At 46.1% G+C, this 19,984-nt stretch overlaps 1 protein-coding gene across 3 annotated transcripts in view; it reads right to left on the reverse strand.

Annotated features, from left to right (window-relative positions):
• Positions 1–801: 801 nt before the first annotated feature.
• braf (B-Raf proto-oncogene, serine/threonine kinase) overlaps positions 802–19,984 on the reverse strand; it is a 47,758-nt gene continuing 28,575 nt past the window's right edge. For 2 of the 3 annotated variants that reach the window (XM_061714092.1, XM_061714091.1), the window contains exons 9-19: positions 18,104–18,143; positions 13,929–14,065; positions 13,274–13,391; positions 9,885–9,969; positions 9,619–9,795; positions 7,955–8,001; positions 7,374–7,492; positions 6,211–6,342; positions 4,651–4,785; positions 3,045–3,195; positions 802–1,642 (exon numbers count right to left, since the gene is read on the reverse strand). In XM_061714092.1, coding sequence (XP_061570076.1) covers positions 1,620–1,642; positions 3,045–3,195; positions 4,651–4,785; positions 6,211–6,342; positions 7,374–7,492; positions 7,955–8,001; positions 9,619–9,795; positions 9,885–9,969; positions 13,274–13,391; positions 13,929–14,065; positions 18,104–18,143 — 1,164 coding nt within the window. In that variant the 3' untranslated portion in view covers positions 802–1,619. Of the gene's footprint in view, positions 1,643–3,044; positions 3,196–4,650; positions 4,786–6,210; positions 6,343–7,373; positions 7,493–7,954; positions 8,002–9,618; positions 9,796–9,884; positions 9,970–13,273; positions 13,392–13,928; positions 14,066–17,000; positions 17,121–18,103; positions 18,144–19,984 lie in introns of all 3 variants that reach the window. The other variant, XM_061714093.1, reaches the window with a different exon arrangement.

Genomic DNA, 19,984 nt, shown 5'->3' on the forward strand with positions numbered 1-19,984 from the left:
AGGAAACATGAACAGCTTCTAGCGCCCGACGCGCTGGAATGGGACAAGACTTCACCTCAGATGTCCCGGGTACATCAGCAGGGGACACGCCCGCTCCCTTCCTGCGCGAGCGAGTGCAACGACAGAGCAGCAGCAGCAGGGGGAGGCTCCCGGGCAAGGGGACTCTCCCGGGCAAGGGGAGGCTCCCGGGCAAGGGGAGGCTCCCGGGCAGGGGGAGAATCCCGGGCAGGGGGAGGCTCCCAGGTAGGTGGAGGCTCCTGGGCAAGGGGAGGCTCCCGGGCAGGGGGATGCTCCCGGGCAAGGGGATGCTCCCGGGCAAGGGGACTCTCCCGGGCAGGGGGAGGCTCCCGGGCAGGGCGAGAGTCCCGGGCAAAGGGTGGCTCCCAGGCAGGGGGAGGCTTCCGGGCAAGGGGGATGCTCCTGGGCAAGGGGGATGCTCCTGGGCAAGGGGGATGCTCCTGGGCAAGGGGGATGCTCCCGGGCAGGGGGATGCTCACGGGCAGGGGGATGCTCCCGGGCAGAGGGATGCTCCCGGGCGGGGGGAGGCTCCCGGGCGGGGGGAGGCTCCCGGGAAGGGGGAGGCTCCCGGGCAGGGCGAGAGTCCCGGGCAAAGGGTGGCTCCCAGGCAGGGGGAGGCTCCCGGGCAAGGGGGATGCTCCCGGGCAAGGGGGAGGCTCCCGGGCAAGGGGGAGGCTCCCGGGCAAGGGGGAGGCTCCCGGGCAAGGGGGAGGCTCCCGGGCAAGGGGGAGGCTCCCGGGCAAGGGGGAGGCTCCCGGGCAAGGGGGATGCTCCCGGGCAAGGGGGATGCTCCCGGGCTAGGGGGAGGCTCCCGGGCAAGGGGGAGGCTCCAGGGCAAGGGGGAGGCTCCCGGGCGGTGGAAACACCTCCACCTGGAGCTAAAACAAGACAATCCGTTCTGCAAGCAGAACTGACAATTATGGATTCTGGTCATCGGGGGAATTTTTCACGGACCAAAGCTCATCTGTACACGGAGAACTTGCTGGAGGCAAAAAAAAAACAAAACGAGGCAAACACAGTATTCTTGTCTGCTGAGCTGACAACGGACAAAAATCAAGTCTGCAGAGCAACCAGGAGCAGGATCTCGGCTGCAGAAAAGACGGGGACATTACAGCTTTGGAGTCTTGTTTCCGCCGGGACGAACCCCAGCGGAGCAACTTCCTCTACGATGTCTGGCGTTCCCGCAGCAACCGCAGGCCCCACCTTCCTGCTCCTCAGAGAGCAGTTTATTGGCCGGCTGAGCGCGCGGCGCCTCCACACGCCTTTATCTCATCCCTCCGGCAGACGGGTCCTTCCACGGAGTCTCTCACATGTCTTTTCCTCTTCGCCGTCTCTCTGATCCGCTGCGGTTTTTTCTTCCTTATTTATCCCGGTTGGGTTTGGTGGCCGTGGCCGTTGGGCTGCTGGTCGGTGAGTTGCTGAGGACCCCGGCGAGAGCGCCCTCTTCAGGGAGATGGAGGAAGATCACGGCACATTCTTTCAGACCTTTATCCATTCTTTCCTTTTTTTTTTCTTCTTTTAAATCAATAATGAATGAATCCACCGCAGGGGCATGAGACATCTGAGAAGTGACGCGGGATGGATGGTGGGATGTGCTGCGGCTACTTAAATGCAGAGAACTCCCCTGGAAGAGCAAGAAGACAGAAACAATGAGTGAACAGGCTGAATCTGACAGGTCTGCCGCGTCACAACCTTCACCCGTTCTAGAACACTAGAGCTCTGGTCTCTCGTGGTTGCTGGAGTTTCCAAAGGTAGAATTGGAGCCGGAGCCTTCGGTTCTATTGCCCCGGTTCTGGTGGAACCAGCTAACAGGAACCAGACACCCTCTCTACATTTAAGATAAGACTTCAAACTTTCCTCTTTGATAAGGCTGAGCAGCTGAGCAGAACCGTTCTCTCATTGCTGTTGGCCTGGACCACTAATGCCCCTAGGATTTAGCTCAGGAGTCGGCAACCTGCGGCTCCAGAGCTCTTTAGCGCCGCCCTGGTGGCTCCCTGGAGCTTTTTCAAAAATGTTTGACCTTTTTTTCTCTTTTTTCTTCTTTTTTTCGACATTTCGACTTTTTTCTCAACATTTCGACTTTCTCGAAATTGTACTTCAACATCAATCTCGATATTTCGACTTTTTTCTCGACATTTCGACTTTTCTCAACCTTTCGGCTTTTTTCTTGACATTTTGAATTTTTTCTCGACATTTCGACTTTTTTCTCGACATTTCAACTTTTTTCTCAACATTTCGACTTTTCTCGAAATTGTACTTCAACATCAATCTCGATATTTCGTCTTTTTTCTCAACATTTCGACTTTTTTCTCGACATTTCGACTTTTCCCGACCTTTCGGCTTTTTTCTTGACATTTTGACTTTTTTCTCGACATTTCGACTTTTTTCTCGACATTTCGACTTTTTTCTCGACATTTCGACTTTTCCCGACCTTTCGGCTTTTTTCTTGACATTTTGACTTTTTTCTCGACATTTCGGCTTTTTTCTTGACATTTCGTCTTTTTTCTCAACATTTTGACTTTTTTCTCAACATTTTGACTTTTTTCTCAACATTTCAAATTTTTTTCTCGACATTTCGACTTTTTTCTTGAGATTGTATTTCAACATTAATCTCGACACTTTGACTTTTTTCTCAACATTTAGACTTTTTTCTCGACATTTCGCCTTTCGCCATTTGCCTTCATTCTAAGGCTTATACAAGACTTTTCATTTTTTGCGGCTCCAGACATATTTGTTTTTTGTGTTTTTGGTCCAATATGGCTCTTTCAACATTTTGGGTTGCCGACCCCTGGTTTAGCTGAATCTGGTTCTGATCTGGTTCCCAGCTGGACTGTGACTTCATGTTGTGAATAACTTTTATGTTGATTTGACACATTCTGGACCCAGAGTTGGATTAATACATAGAATCTCCAATAAAAGCCAGACCCTTGGTTTCTGTCAGCTACATGTCCCTTGGTCGGTTTCTCCTGTGATCAGTTCCTTTAGGCCTGAACCGGGTCTAAGTGTGGCCGGGTCGGTGAGCTCACCGTAGCCAGCCTGGATGGGGGTCTTGGGTGAGGCGCAGGCGTACAGGCTGAAGTCTTCCGTCTGAAAGCCGGCCCGGTTTAGCGAAGGCTCCGAGGCGCTGCGGTGGATTTTGGGTAATGAGCGAGCCAGCAGCTCAATGGACGCCAAGATCTGAGGAAGGAAACGGGTTCAGAGTCAGTTCAGAGTTGAAGAGGAATAGGGCTGCAGCTGTCGAATATTTTAGTAATCGAGTATTCCACTGAAAATTCCATCGATTACGGTAATCGAGTAATCGGATAAAACATATTTTTGTTTAGTTAAAGAACGATTATAAATATACATAAGATGTTAGATGTTAATTGAGTCACTAAGACTAAATTATATAATACAGTAGGTTCATGGCTGTGCATTTAAAAACCCTGAACTTACACCAGTTGACCAAATTCACTGCCTTCACTCAAAAAACTAAGGATCTTACCAAGACATGTTCTTATTTCTAACCTAAAAATACCATTACACCTGATAACACACATCACTTAAAGGTTAGGTGTTTTCCCACGTGTTTCAATTGAACTTTCATTTGTGTCAAGCACATTTTAAGTGCTAGTTAAGTTTTAAGTTAAAGTATAAGATTTTCAGTTTTGGCAGTGTTCAAAATAAAATGATGAGACCTGCTGTATTGGAGCACATTTTCTTTTAGTTAAAACTGTAGCAGGGACAGATGTTTAGAGGAACCTATGTATGTACCGGGTGAAGGCTGATTTATGGTTCCGCGTTACACCAACGCAGAGCCTACGCCGTAGGCTACGGCGTAGGCTCTGCGTCGATTTAACGCAGAACAATAATTTTGGCCTTAGAGGGGGAACATATAGGAGAACGGACCAGAAGATTATAGAGTGGATTAAAAATAAAAGTTAAGCACTGAGCTACATGTGTCTCCCGTCTGGGCCGTTGCAGACTCATTGCCTGAGCATGATATTACTAAAACCAAACATACCCGCCGTCTCTTTCTTCTACCTTTTACGTGTGCGTTGTGCCGCATTAAATGTAGTCCGGGCGTAATATGATGCTTTGAGCTGCAAAATTAAACAATTCCTCGAGGCAGAGAAAATCCCTCGATCATTTTTTGTAATCGAATTACTCGAATTATTCGAGGAATCGTTTCAGCCCTAAAGAGGAACAAACCAGCGCTGGAACAGGCCGGGTCCGTCATCAGGAGGTTCACTGCAAAACTCCAAATCTTACCAGGAATATTTGTCTTATTTCTAGTTAAAATGTCAAATTTTTAGTCAAAAAATCTCAGCGCCCCACCAGGGGGACACCCGACCAGGGGGACACCCCACCAGGGGGACACCCGACCAGGGGGACACCCCACCAGGGGGACACCCGACCAGGGGGACACCCCACCAGGGGGACACCCGACCAGGGGGACACCCGACCAGGGGGACACCCCACCGTTGACTATCGAAATCAGCAACAGTCAACTGCTGTTGATCAGGAAGTTTCTGCATTTTGAAATCAACTTTTCTCTTTCGTCTTCCCGAAGAGCAGACGCTCTTAAACGACGAGACGTGTCTCAGTCCACCTGTCCTTAACTCAGCCAATCAGGCGTCTCCAAGGCCTCACCTGGGGGAACAGCGGCCGCTCCTCTCTCTTCTTCTTCAGGCACTCAGCCATCAGCCTCTTCATGGCCTTGGGGCAGTTGCTGCGCACCTTGCTGAGGTCGGGGGACAGGTAGCCCCGGCCCACCATGAAGATGATCTGGGGACGAGAGCGGGCGTTAGAGGAGCACACGGTGGAGCTAACACAGCTGGACCTTCTGGAACAGGACAGGAGTTACTCTGATGCTGCATGTTTCATCCTACAATCCTACAAACATCATCCATATGTGTATTTCACAACTGTGACACATTTCTGGGAGGTCAGATAGCAAAAGATGGTAAATCCATGTTAATTACCGTATTGGTCCGAATATAAGACGGTGTTTTTTGCATTGAAATAAGATTGAAAAAGTGGGGGTTGTCTTACATCCGGGGTCTAGACATTATACCCAGTCACAACGCTAGATGGCGCCAGATATCTTTAAAGCCAATGCTGAACTTAACGCCCCAGGACAAAGCTAGGGAAGAGTATTAGGACCAGGCAGGAGAAAAATAATAAAATAATATTTTAGAGGAGGAAGATTTTTTTTTCATTATACACTTCGAGAAAAAAGTCGAGAAATGTCGAGAAGAAAGTCAAAATTTCGTGAATAAAGTTGAAACGTTGAGAAAAAAGTGCGAAATTTCGACTTTTTCTTGAAATTGTATTTCAACATTAATCTCGACATTTCAACTTTTTTCTCAAAGTGCACAATAAAAAAAAAATCTTCCCGTCTCAAATATTTTTTCTTCTGCATGGCCCTAATACTCCTCCGTACAAAGCGAATATCCTGTCATGAAGAATAAAATAAATAAAAATAGCGGTAGCACGAATAAGAAAGGTAAAAATAGCGGTAAGAAAGAAAATAAGAAAATAAGAGAAGAGATAACAGAAAATGGAGAAACGTAGCGACAATCTACAGCAGGGGTCACCAACACTGGTCCTCGAGGGCAGGTGTCCTGCATGTTTTAGAGTTTTCTCTGCTTTAACACACCTGATTCTAATTAATCATCGTCATCAGCTTGTCATTGAGGTCTGCACAATTCTCTTAACGACACAGTCACTTTTATCACGGTGCAATGAAGCAGTGAAACATCTAAAACCTGCAGGGACACCGGCCCTCGAGGACCAGGATTGGTGACCCCTGATCTAGAGAAAAGTGGGTGGAAGATCGGCAGGTAAACCGGCAGCTGAGGAGAAGTTATGATGCAAACTTCAAGATGATGATTTGAATGAGGCAAAATAACAGGCTTTTTCTCTCCAATATATTGTTATAATCATTTGTTTCAGATGTAATGTCATTATTTTCTGTATAGAAATTGAATTTGGTGTTCAAAAAGTCTTTTTTCAAACTTGAGTCTTGAAAAAGAAGGTCTTATAATCAGGGTCGTCTGATATTCGGGCCGATACGGTACTTCCAGAAGGGTTGAGGATGGTTAAGGTGGACGGCGATGGCATGGACACGGCTGCAGCGGTTTGCAGCTGGGCTCCCCGCCAGGCCGGCTTAGAGCCACTTGGGCCCCCGGGCCCACCCCGGAGCCTCACCTGGTCTCTGTTGTTGATGTTGGAGTAGGGCAGAGCTCCGGACATGAGCTCGTACAGAACGATGCCGAAGGCGTACACGTCTGACTGGAAGCTGTAGGGGTTCTTGTCCTGCAACCGGATCACCTCTGGAGCCTGATGACACACACACACACACACACACACGCACACGCACACGCACACGCACACGCACACGCACACGCACACGCACACGCACACGCACACACACACTGACAGTGTCAGAATCCCCTGAGCTCTAGGAAACCCACCTCTAGGCTGCAGGTTTTACCGTCCAGACTGACGTTAGAGTGTTTCAATGTGAAAACAATGCACACACACCCGTACATGCACACATGCACTGGCAGCGTGGAAACGTTCCGTTATCGTCACACTACTAATGGCACTTTTCCACTAGTACCTACTCTCCTCCACTCGGTTTGGTTCTTTCCCACCAGGGGTCTAATATGCTGAGTAGATACTTTTCTGTTTCTATTCTGCCGAGGTTCTAAGCTGCTGAGTCGGCTGTATCTGACATCATCACACTACAGGCCACCGATTGGTCGGGGGGTTGGAGTCAGACGTCTGAGTCAGGAGGAGGAAATCAGAGAAAGAGACTCTGACGGATTCTGGTTCATTTTATTCAACCAGCAACGGCAGCAAAAGTCTGTTTCATGATCCAACTCTGAGGGTCAGATGTTCCTAAACCTGGTGCTGAGGAGAGAATTAAAAAGGGATCTAGACGGAGATAAGGAACGACCAGATCCACCAGGAGCTCTGTCTCTTCATAGCTGCTCACGGCTCCAGATGACTTTTCAGCAGCGTCGCCGCTTGAAGCTTCTCTCTCTCTCTCTCATTTTTTAACTTGATATCAAACACAAGTCACAGATCCAGCAGCACATCTATCATCTCCTCCAGGTTCTACATCTTTAGTGTTGTTGTCTTCTTCCTTTAGATACACAATCAAATACGTCACAGCAGCTTCACTCCAACCTCCTACTTCTGATCTGGTGCTGGATTGTTATGGAAAAGAAACTAGACTAAGTTGAGCTGAGCTGAGATGAGCCGAGTAGGTGTTAGTGGAAAAGCGCCATAAGTTGCTGCCATTAAGCTGATGATTGATCAGAGTCTAACAGAGGGACGTGTAAAAGCTCCTGGACATCACTCACCATCCACAGTATGGAGCCAGACAGCTGCTCAAACTGGTGCGAGCCGCTCCAGCGGGACTTGACCGTCGCCAGACCAAAGTCCCCGATCTTCACCGTCAGATCCTCATGGAGGAAAATATCTGGGAGGGACCGGGTCAAGGAAACACAGCCGGACCTGGAGACGCTAGAAAGCCTGGCGCTGCTCGCAAAGACGAGATCCACCATCAGCAGATCAAATCACTGCAAAAACTCTAAATCTTACCAGGAATATTTGTCTTATTTCTAGTTAAAATGTCTCATTTTTAGTGTAATATGACATATTGATATAATCTACAGCACGATCTTTCATTCATTCTGTTTTGTGTGTAATTTTCTGTATAATATTTGAGATGAGAAGCTTTCCATGTTCCATGTAAATATTTTACAAAGAAAATTCTGGGAAGAGCCAGGAGGTAAACTGGACATCAGAAGTTCTACAAAATGTCAATGTTATGTTAACTTACTTGAAGGGATTTTGACGCTATGTAAATCTGCATCTGTGAAATCAAGGCTTTTCCAAATAAAAGATTAAAAATAAATAAATAAATAAATAAAGAGGATACTGTTGCTCTTCAGGTCTCTGTGGATGATGGACTTGGCGTGCAGGTAGCTGAGGACAGAGAGCAGAGAGTTAGATAGATATATTTACCGTAGGTATGTATATGGATATATTGAGTTGTATTATACGTACAGTATTTGTGTATCTATATCTCTGTTAATGTATATTGATTTATAGTTATATGTAGATATGTCGATATATATAGATTTATAATTGTTTTATGTATATAATTGGAGGTAAATATATGAACCAGTATATAGCATATCTACTCTTATATAGTTAATCAAGTATATTGTTATATCATTGCTGTCTATTGTTCTCTATTATATTGTAGTATTACAGTAAAGTAATGATAATGTAATACTATACATTATAATTACTTCAATTAGTACATACATACATAGTAGCACAACTAAATGCTGGGCCTTTGTTTGGTTTCCTTTTGTTTTCCTTGATTTTGACTATATTTATATCTCGATATAATTGAGTATTATATCACTGTATTGAATAGTTATTAAAGTAGGTATGTGTGTTGTAAGTAAGCTTATTGAAACTCTTGTTTTATGTAAGAATGTGTGTCAGATTCAGGGGTAGGACTGGATAAGTGTTTACTTTATATATATATATATATATATATATATATATATATATATATAATATAATATAATATATTTTAATTTATATATATATATATTTAATTTTTATATTTTAAACGTGCGATTAACATGCAGGATAAAAAAAAAAGTGCATTCTATAAGTTCTGGCCGTCGACGGCACCCGTAGTTTGAGGAAAAGTTTGGTGAACTGAAAGATGGAGAATGAAAAGGGACTTTTGAACGGCTAGTTCACTTTCAAAAAGATGCCAGATGGACAAGACTAAAGTTATTTACTGTCGATTTGAAATGAATTACCATCGAAATACGTCGAGTCTCACTTGCATCCAAACACCGCCGATGCAGCGCAAGTGTAAAGTTGGGGATTACATTGTGTTTGTATTCATGAAGGAATGTTACATTCAGGTCAGAAGCTTTTTTTGTGGAAAGTTGAATAAACATTTGCATAAAGCAGCATATTTGCCCTTTCTCATGTTGTTATCAGTATTAAAAACATTAAAAAATACCTTTTTTAGGTAATTTAGAACAGCAAAAAAATGTGTGAATAAAAGTGCGATTAATATGCAAGTTAACTATGGACAACGTGATTAATCGTGATAAAAAAAAAAAAAAATGAATCGCGAGGTGGATTAAAAAGATAAAAAAGCATTTATTCAAAGACGGCTGCCAACATGTTTGGGCCTATCTGGCCTTCATCAGGGCAAAGGCCGAAACATGTTGGCAGCCGAAGATGCAGGCTGGCGGTGGTCTTTGAGCTCATTGGCAAGATGGAGAAGACCTTGGAGAAGTTGGAAGCTCTGCTTGGCGGGAATTGATCACAAATTCTTCTGTTTGGAGTCGCCATTGAGGAACCAGAGACTTAACGGCAGACGGAAAATTACTGGAGTCTGTCTGTTTCCTTTCTTTCAATACAATTGTTGATTCTATAATCTGACCTGACAGAGCAGCTTGGCCCGCTGCTCCAGTCACAATCTCCCTGGTGGAATGGGAGTGGCTCTGCCCCCACTAGCCCTCCCCCTCTCTCAAAAACATTTTGGTGAGCGTGGCGACTTACTCCATCCCCTGGGCCGTCTGGCGGGCGATGTCGATCAGCTTGATCATCTCAAACTTGGTCTCGATGATGTGCAGGTGGTGGTAGAGGCTGGAGCCCTCGCACCACTGGGTCACGATGGCCAGCTGGGGCTTGGTGGTGTAGCCCATGAACAGCAGGATGTTGACGTGGCGCGTTTTCCTGCAGCAAACACAGCAGGGACCCGGTTCAACCACAGCCCGCCAGCCTTCCCATACCTGCATGTGTCCCAGCTCGCCTCGGCCAGTCACCTGAGCACTCCCACTTCGTTCTTGAAGGCCTGGAGCTGTTGAGGTGTCGGAGCCGTGACGTTCAGCATCTTCACCGCCACGTCTCCTGCAGAGGTGGAGAAACACAGCAGAGACGCGTCAGACACGAGGAGCCACCCACACACATCAACCCTTCAGGAGGGACATCGCTGACTTGAGGTGAGAATTAATTCAGCAACGACACACGTGTTTGAGTCCACGTTTACACATAGCCGGGTATTTACAAAAACGGATATTTCCCCCTCTACGTTTTGAAAAATCTCTTTTTTTGCTTTTCTGCACCATCCACCTGGAACTCATTACAAAGCACTCTAAAAATTAATTCACTAGTAACTTTTGGTCATTTTAAATCCCTGATCTTAAATCTTTTAAGCACTGTTTGTATCTATTTTAATTGATTTTATTGTTACATTATTTATTAATTGTAACTTCATATTTGTTTAATTGACTGCTCTTTTGTTGTTCTGTTTTTGTCTTAGTTTTTTTTTGTTTTTACTTTTGTATTGCTCGACGTCATTGTAATGATTTTCGAGTTTAAATAAAGATATATATAAATATCTGTTAAGGTGCTATGAGCAGCCAAACCTACAGGGGGCAGTGTAATGAGAAGATAAAGTCATGCTAGCCAATCAGAATCCTGGAAAAAAACATCAACAAATGACACAAGTAACTTCCAGTTACTTCCAAGATGAACCAGAGTCTTTGGTTCGGAGTGACAGAGAAGTGGAGTTACTTTTAAGTGTGACTTTAGAATATAAAACAAGTCAAATACAAGAAAATATTGACGGTTACAAACAAATTGTAAACACAGGTGGCACTCATGACGCTGGTGACGTTTCTGTCTCATAATGTGACGTTCTGAAGCCTAAATGTCTGTTTCCCTCCGTTTACAAGCAAACGTGAAGACGGAGTTTTTGAAAATCTCCACTTTGGCCGGAGTTTTCAGGAATTATGGTTTTTGGAGACTTTGAGCTTCGTTTTCGAGTAAACAAACGGCCAAAACGCATGAAAACACCACCGTTTTTGCTCCGTGTAAACGGGGCCTGAATAAACCTGCTATGAAAACAAAGGCGGTATTTTACAAAATTTGGAATACAGTAATCCCTGGTTTTTAGTGGGGGTTACTTTCCAAAAAGAATCCGTGATAAGTGAAATCCACGAAGTAGCAACCTTTTTTTTATTATTATTATTATTATTATACAAGGCTTCAAATTGCGGAGATCAGCCCCGCCCCAGCGTGACCCGATTAATTGGATTTGAACGGGAGAAAATGAAAAATGATTATGAAAAAGAAATACAATAAGTACAGTAGGACAGATTGTGACTGGCGTGTATTTCTCTGCTCTTCTTAATGCTGCTGCATCCTGACTCGCTCTGTAGCGTCCTTGTCTTCTAAAGCAGATATGAGACTAGAGCATACAAAGACCGGGTCAAATACAGTATTACAAAAGTAATCTGTAACAATTCGTATGGTGAATTAAACCAATTTGACAATTCTACGTCACAACGCCTGCATTCAGCAGCAGTAAACTCCGTTTCCATGCAGTCTGGTATGTGACAGGGTGGGGTTGAAACCCAGCTGGGAGCCAGGGCTCCAGACTGCGACCAAATGCTCGCATTTTGCGACCAAAATTTGAGTATGTGCGACTGAATTTCATGTCCACTCGCACACGTGCGACCAGTAAATTTGCCAGTGTTACACCAACGCCGTAGGCTCTGCGTTGGTGTAACGCGGACCATAAATCAGCCGTTAGACTATCCAATTAAATCATGTTGGACATTAAACTGACGCTGTTGTAAACCAATAAAGCTGCCAGAGCCTTGGTATTATCCAATCAGAAACAGAGGAGGGCGGGTTCGCACCGTCCCTCAGGGAAGACTGAATTGTCAGAGACTGGGGGACCAGCAGTCACGTCATTTAATTCACACATGCGTGTGGTGTGAAACTATCAAACAATGAACACGACGTCAAAGAGCAGCGGTAGCGTTAACAAAGCGCTGGTTTTTAAAACTCGAACTAAATTAAGTTTTCTTTTGAAAAAATGCTGAAAAAGGGTCACTAAGAGCCGGGGACACTGCGCTTCTTTCCCCCGCCCGCCCCCGCTGCGCTCGTGGACAAAACAAACATGGGGAAGCGGCCGCCGGAGAAACCAGCTCAGAAAATACAGAACCAAAGTTTATTCCGTACAGACGGCGGGCTGAGCAGCACTGTTAATGCTGGAAAACTTGCTGTTTTAGCCTGTGTTTAAGCTGCCATGTGCGTTAATCTCCGCTCACACAGACAGCCAGCTGCGTTAAGAAACAGACCCCGCTCACGCGCTCCACGTGAGGAGAGCGCGTCGTACTGTAATACAAAATTATGATTATTACACCTACAGACGTCGCCGTTAAAGTACATGATCGTTTTTCGCACGTATCTTTTCGTGTCCAGTCAACTGTGTGCGGGCAAAACTTGCAGATCATTGAATCGCCAGGCACGTTACACACGGACAAGGACACACTCATACACACTCATACACACTCATACACACTCATACACACACATACACACTCATACACACACATACACACCCCCCCCCCCGTGCAAAACCAGTGTTCAGTGTTTTGGATATTTCAGCTTAAATTTCAAAATGTTATACAAGTTCAATGAAGTTCATAGCTTGTTTGGTTTCTTCTGTTATTGGACACACAGTTTGTCATGACATACCTGAAAAATCCCTGATGCTTCATGGCAAACTGTGTGTCTGGTGACAGAATAAATTAGACAAGCTAAAATTATTTGTTTACTGCATGAGCTATTGATATTTCCTTCTTTTTTGCACTTTAAATGGATATTGAAAGACCCATTTGAGTTATTTATTTTTTAGTTATTTCACAATAATTATTGTGAAATTATTATTTCACTAGTTATTTTACAGTCGTATAATTCAGGCAACAGCTCAAAAAACATTTTTAATAACACTAACCCACATTAATATCGGATCGAATCAAATGGTGATAAAAAACAGAAAACAGAAGGGCTAATACAGCATTTAACTTTTTTACTTGAAACCTTTGGGAAACGACCGCACGGCAAAAAAGGGGCCATTCTTAAAGTGTGGTGCAGCGCATAGATGGAGGGGGAATATGAACTGGCCTAAAAACATTTTTCAGTCAAAAATATTTTTTTTGCTTTAATCCCTGAATTCATTAATCTATTATGAAATACGTATTACTAATACACTGAAATGTAGTAGAAATGTAAAAATTTGGTTAGCGTGTCGATAAACGATGTGCGCTCCTAAAATTTCTGATTGTGCCCCTAAAAATTTTCAGTTAGGGGCTACTGTGCTCCTAGTGAAAAAAGTTAGTCTGGAGCCCTGGGAGCTTACCGTGCCACTTCCCCTTGTAGACGGTTCCGAAGGACCCGGATCCTATCCTCTGCCCCAGCGTGATCTGGCCCTCGGGGATCTCCCAGTCGTCGCTGGAGTCCCTCCTCCCCAGAGTTTTCTGTTCAACAGGACACCAGTCAGCACACTGAAAAAACTCTAAATCTCACCAGGAATATTGGTCTTATTTCTAGTTAAAATGTCTCATTTTTAGTCAAAAAATCTCATTACACTTAAAACAAGTTAAAACGAGTTATTACCAGAAAAATAACTTATTTGACAATTTTCACCTGTTTCAAGTAAATTTTCACTTGAAATAAGTAGAAAAATCTGCCAGTGGAACAAGATTTATCTTCTCATTACAAGCAAAAAAAAATCAGTTGCTTATGTTGTAGTTGTTTGAGTAATAATATTAGTTATTGTGTTTTGTACAATAATATACCTTTGATAATGTATGAATCATCACTCACACGTAAAAAAAATAATTTTATTTTATTTTTTACTCTTGGGCGCCCCCCAGTGGCCACGGGGCCCTAAGCAGCCGCTTAGTTGGCTCCTGCCTTTGGCCGGCTCTGCTCCCCACAACCCCTCCAGCCCCAGACCAGGACCGGGCCGGCTCTGCTCCCCACAACCCCTCCAGCCCCGGCCCGGGCCTCACCATCTTGTTGCGGTCCTCGGACGAGGACGAGGACTTGCGCTCCCTCTGGGGGCACGGCGACTTCTGCGGAACCTTGACGCTGGTCAGTGAGCCCGGTAGGGACGCGGGAGGCGTTGCTGATAGGCCGGTCGTGGAGCCTGGAGGGGCAGGAGAAGTGAAGAAGTGATGAGGGTGAAGAGGGAGGTGAGAGGAGAAGGGGGAGGTCTGAGCAGGGGCGGTTCTGTTGATGCGGTTGGGTTCGGTCACATGCAGTGGTGGGTGGGGTGGGGTGGGGGTTGGATGGCAGCTTGTGATTGAAGAAAACTGAACCACAACATCAGTGGATCTCACTTTTTACCTGAACAGACTGTTAAGAAAACTTTGTTTCCACAAACTTTCGATTTTCGGATAAATGAAAAACTGTTTCCATGCTAGTCTCCCTAATATCTGCTCTACTATCCAGAAAACCTGCCCTCAACCCAGAAAAACTGCCCTCAACCCAGAAAACCTGCCCTTGTATCCAGAAAACCTGCCCTCAACCTAGAAAACCTGCTCTCAACCCAGAAAACCTGCCCTCAATCCAGAAAACCTGCCCTCAACCCAGAAAAACTGCCCTCAACCCAGAAAACTGCCCTCAACCCAGAAAACCTGCCCTTGTATCCAAAAAACCTGCCCTCAACCCGGAAACCTGCCCTCGCAACCAGAAAAACTGCCCTCAACCCAGAAACTGCCCTTAACCCAGAAAACCGGCCCTCAGCCCAGAAAAACTGCCCTCAACCCAGAAAACCTGCCCTCAGCCCAGAAAACTGCCCTCAACCTAGAAAACCTGCCCTTCTATCCAGAAAACCTGCCCTCAACCCAGAAAACCTGCCCTCAACCCAGAAAACCTGCCCTCAACCCAGAATAACTACCCTCAACCCAGAACAACCTGCCCTGTACTCAGAAACCCTGCCCTCAATCCAGAAAACCTGCCCTCAACCCAGAAAAACTACCCTCAATCCAGAAAACCTGCCCTCAACCCAGAAAACCTGCCCTCAACCCAGAATAACTACCCTCAACCCAGAACAACCTGCCCTCAACTCAGAAAACCTGCCCTCAACCCAGAAAACCTGCCCTCAACCCAGAAAAACTGCCCTCAATCCAGAAAACCTGCCCTCAACCCAGAAAACCTGCCCTTGTATCCAGAAAACCTGCCCTTGTATCCAGAAAACCTTCCCTCAACCCAGAAAACCTGCCCTTGTATCCAGAAAACCTGCCCTCAACCCAGAAAAACTGCCCTCAACCCAGAAAACTGCCCTCAACCCAGAAAACCTGCCCTTGTATCCAAAAAACCTGCCCTCAACCCGGAAACCTGCCCTCGCAACCAGAAAAACTGCCCTCAACCCAGAAACTGCCCTTAACCCAGAAAACCGGCCCTCAGCCCAGAAAAACTGCCCTCAACCCAGAAAACCTGCCCTCAGCCCAGAAAACTGCCCTCAACCTAGAAAACCTGCCCTTCTATCCAGAAAACCTGCCCTCAACCCAGAAAACCTGCCCTCAACCCAGAAAACCTGCCCTCAACCCAGAATAACTACCCTCAACCCAGAACAACCTGCCCTGTACTCAGAAACCCTGCCCTCAATCCAGAAAACCTGCCCTCAACCCAGAAAAACTACCCTCAATCCAGAAAACCTGCCCTCAACCCAGAAAACCTGCCCTCAACCCAGAATAACTACCCTCAACCCAGAACAACCTGCCCTCAACTCAGAAAACCTGCCCTCAACCCAGAAAACCTGCCCTCAACCCAGAAAAACTGCCCTCAATCCAGAAAACCTGCCCTCAACCCAGAAAACCTGCCCTTGTATCCAGAAAACCTGCCCTTGTATCCAGAAAACCTTCCCTCAACCCAGAAAACCTGCCCTTGTATCCAGAAAACCTGCCCTTGTATCCAGAAAACCTGCCCTCAACTCAGAAAACCTGCCCTCAACCCAGAAAACCTGCCCTTGTATCCAGAAAACCTGCCCTTGTATCCAGAAAACCTGCCCTCAACCCAGAAAACCTGCCCTTGTATCCAGAAAACCTGCCCTCAACCCAGAAAACCTGCCCTTGTATCCAGAAAACCTGCCCTTGTATCCAGAAAACCTGCCCTTGTATCCAGAAAACCTGCCCTTGTATCCAGAAAACCTGCCCTCAACCCAGACAACCTGCCCTTGTATCCAGAAAACCTGCCCTCAACCCAGAAAACCTGCCCTTGTATCCAGAAAACCTGCCCTCAACTCAGAAAACCTGCCCCATGTATCCAGAAAACCTGCCCTCGACCCAGAAAACCTGCCCTTGTATCCAGAAAACCTGCCCTCAACCCAGAAAACCTGCCCTTGTATCCAGAAAACCTGCCCTCAATCCAGAAAACCTGCCCTCAACCCAGAAAACCTGCCCCCAACCCAGAAAACCTGCCCTCAACCCAGAAAACCTGCCCTCAACCCAGAAAACCTGCCCTCAATCCAGAAAACCTGCCCTGAACCCAGAAAACCTTCCCTCAACCCAGAAAACCAACCCAGAAAACCTGCCCTTAACCCAGAAAAACTGCCCTTGTATCCAGAAAACCTGCCCTTGTATCCAGAAAACCTGCCCTTGTATCCAGAAAACCTGCCCTCAACCCAGAAAACCTGCCCTTGCACCCAGAAAATCTATCAACTCGTCCATGTTCTCCGTCTTTGGTGCCATTACTTCTTCGTTTGTGTTGCACAATCAAATACGTCACGGCGGCCTCTCTCCAACCTCCTACTTCTGATCTGGGTATTGAAAATAAACAAGGGTCGGGCTGAGTAGGTACTAGGGTAAAAGCGCCACCAGTAGAGTCAAAATAGCGATGGGACGGGCCCAGATCTTTTCTCTCTTCTTCATCTCCAACTAACCTCACAGTAGGCTACGTTTATGAACTTCAGAGGGGGACAGTTTAAGCAGAGACCTCCAGCGGCAGAGCTAGCATGTGAGGACATGGAGACAGAGAGGACAGAGAGTGGGAGGACACACGTTGGATGAGTGATGACGGGGGGGCGGGTGTGTTTGTGGGGTGGGGGGGGGGGGTTCATGGCAACACAGAGGCCTAACTACCTCGGAAAACCGGCTCGGGCTCAAAATCAAACACTATGTCATTGGGGTAGGAGTATAGGAGGGGGCTTGAGGTCCGGGTGCGGTGCTTCCTCAAGCATCGGGCGGGGTGGGTCGGGGGGGCTGCAGGGCAGAGAGAGACAGACAGAGCATCACTGCCCCCCTCTGACCACCAACACGGCCCTGCTCCGCTCTGTCGGCATCCACGCACGCTCGAGGCTGAATTATGGTTCTGCGTTAAACCAACGCAGAGCCTACACCATATAATACGCGGCTACGCGGGAGTCTCTTCGTAGCCTAAAGCCAAAAAACGTAACTACGCGTTGAGGCGACGCAGACCCAACGCAGACCGAGAGGGCTGTGATTGGTTTGCTTGGTAGCAACGCATTTCCAGTTCCAGACTGCACCACCCCCGCCATTTTTAACACCTTGTTGTTGATCTGATAAACTATGGGAAGAGGCACTTAAAAAAGTGCACACCTCCATCTGTGCTAGCATGATCTCATCCAATGCAAACTTATTCATAGGGCCCATTGGACCAGGATGACTATAGTCTAAAATTTACAAAGATGTGGACCCTAAATGTCTAAGATGTGCCCAGTCCCCTGCAAATCACCTACATATGTTTTGGAGTTGCCCATCTTTGGCTGGTTTTTGGAAAGACATTTTTAACACACTGTCAGAAATTAGTAATATGCACATTGAACCCGGTGTCTAAACGCATGGTTGGGCCTGGTTGTCTGACGGCCCAACAAGACTTTTATTAACAAACAAAGTACGTTGATAAAATTAGAACATGAACCACTCAAAGAAATCACAGTGATCAAAGGAAACAGCAGTCAGGAGAAACATACAGCGACCCAGATCCCCCCCCCCCCACGGTGATCCTAACGTCTCCGCCCTTAATCGTGTGACCTGCTGTTCCCCTACTCAATACTTCCACTTGATAAGCGACATTAGAACCACACAAAACAACCGCTAACAGAGAACAGCTACGACTCCATTCACGGCTCCGACTGACGGAGGAACCAACACAGAAAAGAGCGGCAGCACAGATGCAGGATGAGGAGGAGGTGAGCGGGATTGAGTCTGAGCAGGAAACTTACCTCCGTCACATCTCTGCAGGCCCTGGTCTCCAAGGAGGTCCTGGAACAAAGAGATGGGAAAGGTGAGGAACCAGGCCGCAAATCAGCCAGGAACCAGGCTGGAAATCAACCGGGAACCAGGCCGGAAATCAGCCGGGAACCAGGCCGGAAATCAGCCGGGATCCAGGCCGCAAATCAGCCGGGAACCAAGCTGAAAATCAGCCGGGAACCAGGCTGGAAATCAGCCGGGAACCAGCCCGCAAATCAGCCAGGAATCAGGCTGGAAATCAACCAGGAACCAGGCCAGAAACAAACCAGGAAACAAGCTGGAAATCAACCAGGAACCAGGCTGGAGACAAACATGGCGGGGTTAAGGTGACAAGACTCAAACTCATCGTGTCTTCATTGAACACAAACATTAAACACAGCAGGGAACCTTGGAATTACCAGCCAGGTAAAGTGTCTTCATTGAGATCTTCCAGGATCTCTGGATTAGAGCTGCTCACTCTCTGCCCAGCAGGAATTCTGGATCGTTCCTCTTTCCAGAACTGTTTATGCATGCAGCCATTGGGAAGTATAATCCAGAACTACGGCATACATTTTAATTTGCTATGCTGATGATACGCAGCTCTATTTGTCTATGAAGCCGGATGAAACAGAACCGTTAGTTAAACTTCAGGCATGTCTTAGGGACATCAAGGACTGGATGTCTGGAAATCTTTTGCTTTCTAAATTCAGATAAAACAGAGGTTATCATTCTTGGTCCAGAGCATCTTAGGAAGGGATTAGAGGATGTTGCGATGGCTTCCAATTCAATTCAATTCAATTTTATTTGTATAGCGTCTAATACAACAAAAGTTGTCTCTAGACGCTTTCCAGAGACCCAGAACATAAACATAAACCCCGAGCAATTGTTACATAAACAATGGCAGGTAAAAACTCCCCTAGTGGGAGAAAAGCCTTAAGCCAAACAGTGGCAAGGAAAACATAGCTTCGTGGTAGATACGCTGCTATAGGCCTCTGCTGCTGGGAGACACCGACATAATCCACTGGGTGGTGCCTCTCACTCTTCTTCTCTTCTCCTCTTCCATTTTTTATTTATTATAAGTATCCCATAGCCATCATTGTTGTCCATCGTTCTTGTAGTTTGTTGTACTGGTCTGCCCCTCCCTCCTTTTCTCTTCTGTGCGTGTTTGCAGGCCAGAGCTTCAGGAGCTGCTACTGACCTGCAGTCCCCCCTCTGATCATCCTACTGCTGCTTCCACCTGCCTGTGTGGATGTCTGCTATATGTTTGCTGACATCCTGGCAGGCTCCCCTTCCTCCTTCACCCACTTCTCCTGAGCTCCAGCTGCTGGACAGAATCCTGGAGGAGATTCTTCTAAACCAGGGGTCGGCAACCCAAAATGTTTTAGAGCCATATTGGACCAAAAACACAAAAAACAAATATGTCTGGAGCCGCAAAAAATGAAAAGTCTTGTATAAGCCTTAGAATGAAGGCAAATGGCGAAAGGTGAAATGTCGAGAAAAAAGTCGAAATGTTGAGAAAAAAGTCGAAATGTCGAGAGAAAAAAAGTCAAAATGTCGAGATTAATGTTGAAGTAGAATCTCGAGAAAAAAGTGGAAATGTTGAGGAAAAAAGTGGAAATGTTGAGAAAAAAGTGGAAATGTTGGGAAAAAAGTGGAAATGTCGAAATTAAAAAGGAAAACGAAAAAAAGAAAAAAAAGGAAAAAAGAAGAAAAAAAGCAAAAAAAGAAGAAAAAGAAGGAAAAAAGAGAAAAAGAAAGAAGAAAAAAGAAAAAAGGAAAAAAAAAGTCAAACATTTTTGAAAAAGCTCCAGGAGCCACTAGGGCGGCACTAAAGAGCCGCGGGTTGCCGACCCCTGTGCTAAACGGTCCAGACC

Source organism: Cololabis saira, chromosome 23 (assembly GCF_033807715.1).
Source record: "Cololabis saira isolate AMF1-May2022 chromosome 23, fColSai1.1, whole genome shotgun sequence".
Classification (NCBI taxonomy): Eukaryota; Metazoa; Chordata; class Actinopteri; order Beloniformes; family Belonidae; genus Cololabis; species Cololabis saira.